The following is a 5,424-nucleotide window of genomic DNA, read 5'->3' as shown; positions in this document are numbered from 1 at the left end:
AGCCAGCCTGGCAGCATCACCCTGGGACACACACAGTGGCTTTTCTAGTAACTACAACTGCCCCACGTGGCTACTCTCCAAACCAAAGCCCTCTCTGACTCTCACCCAGGGAGATGGATGACCACAGGTCCAGCCACTACTGTCACCCCAGTTGCGTCCCTGGAGGTGACTATGCTTCTCGTCCCAACTCCCCATCAGAGTGAACAACACTAACTGTCCTCAGGCCAAGGCTGTCCCAGGCACATCAGGAGGAGCACTGCACTCCATGGAGCTATCCAACCATCAGTCTCTCTAAAGTCCATCACCAGGACTTCCTCCCTGAGGGCCTCCCTGAGGACCTCCTTGAGGTTAGCAGCCAAGTGAGCTCATCTCAGCCCAGCTGCCTCTCCTCACAGGCCTTTCTCCCTAGATCCTCCCTGAGGTTAGCCACCAAGTGAGTGAGCTCACCTTTGCCCAGCTGCTTCTTCCTCACAGGTCTTGGGGACACCTGTCTACCATCTAGGCCATTACCTTCCAGATCTCCCTGTCTAGTGTTGGGCCAGTGTTGGGCAACACTGACAGGAAGGTAGCAAACTCAGGGCACCCTTCCCAGGGGTCCAATGTCCCCTTAGCCCAGATGAAGCTCACATCTTAGGTCACTCAACTCATGGCCCCTGCTGACCATAGGAGGTCACCCTGTCCAGCCAGCTCCACGCCAAGGGCAAGAGCCCAGCCTTCTCCTCTTCAGCAGCCTGTTGCGGGAGCCTTCACCATTCCACCCCCTCAATGGCTCTTTACCCTCAGTATGTTAATAATTAACACAGGGCTTGGCTGGAACAGGGATACATGCTCCCGAAGAGAATGAAGCCATGGAGAAGGGGAGAGAAAGCAGAAAAATGAGGTCCTCTCCCTAACCTTGAGCTCCAGTCACCAGTGTATGTGTCCCCCCAGCACCTTTGGGATGTGTTGTCTGCCTGGCTTCTCCACTCCCTTCTCTTGTCCCCGTACACACTGCTTGTCAGCACCACCTCGCCAATCCTGAAGCTTCGAGTCTGGAAAGATGCCATTGAGATTGGGAGGGAGGGAGTGTGGTGAGGGCGAGAGGCAGAGAGAAAGGGAAAGAAGAAGAAGTTGGGGGAGAAAGAGAAAGGAAGAGAACACACAGAGGGGGAAGAAGGCCGAGAGAGATAGAGGAGAAAGAGAAGGTGCATGAGGGGTGGGGGGAAGGAAAGCCCTTCATGCACGTCCCTGTCGTTCCCCAGGGATAACTGTTGTTTAAAGACTAGGGTGCACGTGATCCAGGTCACAGTCCTCTCAGTTGCTTGTTACACATCTGAGAGCTGCACAATGAATAAGGATGATTCCCCAAGGATATTCCCTGCAAACTTTCCTGTACCCCCTGTCCCCACCTGGGTGACCATTCACAGCTATCAGCTTCTTGGCTGCTAAAACCAGCGGCCTCCCAGCTGTCCTCCACTGGAACCATGCCTCCAGTGGACCCTCCATAGGAATGCCAACCAAGGCACCCCAAAATTCACACACCCAGAGCTGAATCTGTCATCATCTTTCCCCAGAAGAGCCCTTCCTCAAATGAGCTCACCACCCCACACCTGCTTGTCTGCCTCCAGGCCCCTAGGACCGCGCTCTCTCCACTGCAGGATGCTCGTCCTAGGCCTCTCCATCCTCACCCAGGCAAATAGTCTAAGGTGGCACACTCGGGACACTGACCCACTGCCTGGAACTGCCTGGTCTCCCTTCTCCCCAGGACAGGGCCTCATCCCTACCTTGTACACCCCAAGTCCCAGAGGCACCCCTCCGGGTGCTCCTCTGCCACAGGGTGTGTGCCTGTGTCTTCCTCTTACTATCCCTAGCCCTCTCCCCATTCTGGACTTTGTTTTGAGGGAGGATTCAAACTTCAATCCATCTGGTTGGTAGCAGAGTATGAAAGCCATTTAGTAGGAGAAGGAAGTTTGAAAAGATTAATAACTTTCTAGCTTCTGAATGGCATAAGTGGTTAAGCATTAAGCAACTGGAAAAACTAAAGCTTTCAGGTTTGGTTGGGGGTTTTTCCACCATTAGCAGCTGTTGCAAAAAACTTTATTGTTTCCTTTTGGTCTAAGGCTTGGGCGAGGGGCTTCTGCATGGGTAAGGATTCTATCCTAGGTTGGGAAAGAGAAGCTTGCCGCTGATGGCAGGGGGACATAGAGGTCTCCCCTGCAGGTCCTCGCAGGCCCCTCGTCATTCTTGGAGGGTGAGTCGTTTAAAGAGTTACTCGCCTTGCCTGGGCTGGGGGCTGCCTTGGTTTCTAATGTTGGTCAGGTGGTCACCCATCTTCTTCAACAGGTCTCTTCGGCATCCAGGAAGTGTTTCTCCAGAAAGTTACAGAGATAGAGGTCTGTGTGGGTGGAACCATGGTGTGCAGATCCAGAAGGGCTGCTTCCTTGGCATCCAGAGTTTTACTCCGCTCATCCAGGGATGACTTCTGTATATCTTGTGTTGGCTTTGCAGCTTCAAGAGATGCTCAGCACCCTATCTCTTCTCCTTCACCAACTCATGGAAGAATTGTCCCATGTCTTCCAAGGCCATATCGTCTCAGCCAAAGGAAAAACCCAGAGAAAGGAAGGTGTAGGAGGCCCACATGTGCAGGTTGACCAGATGGTTGACGTTGGCCTCCGCTCTGGTGGAATAATTCTGATGGATTTGAGAGCTCATAGTTGGTTAAGAATTTGGGGCTAACCAAAAACCCCCAAAACTGGTGTTAGCTGGTCCCCAAAATAGGAGATAGCTAAGAAGATGGTCCCAAGGTTACACCTGGAGATGAGGTTGGAGGGTAGGCAGAGGCTGGAGGTGGGTAGTTGCTGAGTCTGTTCTGTCCAAACACTTTTGAAGCAAGATACAGATCCACAGGACCGTTGGGGAACTGCTATCAGTTTTGAGTCCACCCGAGGCACTTGGAAGGAAGGCCTGGTAAAATCTACCTCTGGAAAAAAGCTTTCCTGTGTCCAGGAGTTAGAGATAGCAGCAATTATATATGTGGTTGTTGTTAGGTGCTGTTGAATTGGAACTGACGTATATAGCTGACCCTCCAGTGGATTTTCAGAGGTTGTAAATAACATGAGAGAAGACAGGCCATCTTTCTTGAGAGGAGCAGCTGGTGGATTTGAACTGCCTGCCTTTGGATTGGCAGTGCAACTCCTTACCACTAGGCCACCAGAGCACACACGTATTTGTTTTCTCTCTCTCTCTCTCTCTAGCTCTCTCTCTCTCTCTTACAAATAGCTTTCTCTCTTTAACTTACCCACAGGACTCTAACTTAGCCACAGGACTGGGCAGGTGAAAAAGTTTCCTATCCTAAAGGTAAAACCTGGCAAACAGAGCTGAGTCAGGAAAAGCAAAGAGGGAAGGGACAGGCACTCTCTGGGGCCTCTGGGCTGGCTCCCTAACCCTCTCCACCAAACCCCCCAGCCTGGCAGTGCTTATCCTGACTCAGCCACACTCCAGAGCGCACGTGTGGCCTTCCAGGTGGGAACCCGATTTCTCTTTCCTGAAGATTCTCTTGCTGTACCCCTCCTTCTTTGACCATCCACTTCTCCGGCCCAGAGGATAGGTCCACCTTACCCCTAAAACCAGCAGCACTCACGTCCTCTGGGAGCCCCACCCTAGAAAGTACCAGTGAAGTGTAGCAAGGGGTCCTCAAAACCGCCTAGCCCAGGCACTTTATCACCTCAATACCCTGCCCCTCTGCAACCCACTGGCTGTGAGAATCCCGAGGACCTGAGGCCAGCCTCTGGCAGATGCTCCAGCCACCATCCTCAGAGCTGAGCCTCAAGGTCACTGCCTCAAGGTCAGGGGCCTTTGCTCTCTGGCTAGGTTGGGGGGAGGCAGGGCTTAGAGAAATCTTGGAAGTGGGAGGAGATTGCATAGCAGATAGAGCCAGGCCTTTGGGTTTCTCTCTAGACTCCCTGGGAAGGTGCTAATAACCCAAAGAAGGCCCAGCATCCGCTGTCCAGGTTCAGGAAGGATGCATGCTCTGAATAGGGGAGGAGTGGCTTACAAAGCTCGGCCTGAGCTCCCTCTCATTACAGGTTTTCAGAGGTAGTGAATTCCGCAGAGGGGTGCTTGTTCATCTTTCTCCTGAGCCGCTGGTGGATTGGAACCGCATGCCTTTGGGTTGACAGCACAGCTCCTTTACCACTAGGCCACCAGAGCTCCTTTCTGAGTGCCCTGGAGCCGTAAAATCCAGGCTCTGGGGTGTCAGATCCCCCATTGCCGAATCCCATCACTCGGTCCAGGCTCCCCAGACCCTGAGGGCCTCATTATGGACCCTTTCACACACTTGCCCCCCACCCCCCAGCTCAGTCTCTGAGCCCTGACCTGGTTTCCTTGCCGTAGAGGATGCGCTTCACCTCGCTCAGGTCAGCGGGCGGCAGGTGCTGTTCCAAGCACTGCTCCAGCGACCTCCACTCAGGCCCTGACATGCTGGCGTCCACAAGACCGTGTCCAGACCAGAAATGCTGGCCTTTGCCCCCTGCAAGCAGGTGGCCAGGCTCGCGCAGGCGCTCTCCGCCCTGACAGGAACTAGGGGCTGCTGACATCTGAGTACACCTGCCCCTTGTGGACAGAGCCATCCCCCAGGGGACAGAGCTGTCCCCCTGCGGACAGACCAACCTCCCCTATGGAAAAACAGCCCCTCCTGCAGACAGAGCAGCCCCTCTATGGACAGACCCGCCCCTCAGCGGACAGGGCCACCTTCACCTTTGTGCCCCAAGACACAGGCCTGCCCTAATCAGTTGATCACCATGTTTTGCCGAGGGGTGGTACCAGGCTCACCCTTGCACTCTCATCATGAACCCCAGGTCTCCCTCCCGTGGCCTTAGCTCCCACCCTCCGCAGTCCTTCCTGCAAGTCACCAGCCTTTGCCTCTCCGTCCCCACCTCTCCCTCACCCCGCACCCTCCCCAATCCCTCCTTCCTCCAGGCCTGGGCACCGCCCACCTGGGAGGAATCCTGGTGTCGCCCTCTGTCGCTACCACCCACCACCGAGGTGGGCGCCCCTCAGTCACCTGGGCTCCGTCCTTTCTGAGGGTCCCCGCGGGGCTGTGTTCACCCGCCACTGTTCTCCAGCCACCTGATGGAACTCACGGAGGAAGCCTCTAGCGTGGGGATCAGAGGCGAACCCCACAGAGCTGGTGGCCTGGTGGGTGAGGAGCTGCTCTTCTAACACATGCAGCCAGAGGGGGGTTCAGCAGCCAACCCACCACCAGTGTGCAGTTGTTGCTGTTGTTCTTATGTGCCATAGAGTCACTTGCGACTCATAGCGACCCTATGTACAACAGCTCTAAACTCCGCTCTGTCCTGTGCCAATCGCACTGTCTCTGACACTCCCATCCCAGTTATCCCAGTCACTGAATCAATCCACCTCATAGAGGGCCTTCCTCTCCTGCGC

At 54.8% G+C, this 5,424-nt stretch overlaps 1 protein-coding gene across 1 annotated transcript in view; it reads right to left on the bottom strand.

Annotated features, from left to right (window-relative positions):
- Positions 1–4,457, bottom strand: part of UPB1 (ureidopropionase, beta) — a 32,138-nt gene extending 27,681 nt beyond the window's left edge. The window contains exon 1 of the mRNA XM_006901427.1: positions 4,354–4,457. Coding sequence (XP_006901489.1) covers positions 4,354–4,457 — 104 coding nt within the window. The remainder of the gene's footprint in view (positions 1–4,353) is intronic.
- Between the last annotated feature and the right edge of the window lie 967 nt (positions 4,458–5,424).

This window comes from Elephantulus edwardii, unplaced genomic scaffold (genome assembly GCF_000299155.1).
Source record: "Elephantulus edwardii isolate Elephantulus edwardi_28Jun2011 unplaced genomic scaffold, EleEdw1.0 scaffold00325, whole genome shotgun sequence".
Lineage (NCBI taxonomy): Eukaryota > Metazoa > Chordata > Mammalia > Macroscelidea > Macroscelididae > Elephantulus > Elephantulus edwardii.
The sequence above is the reverse complement of the archived record's forward strand: the minus strand, read 5'-3'. Positions and strand labels throughout refer to the sequence as shown.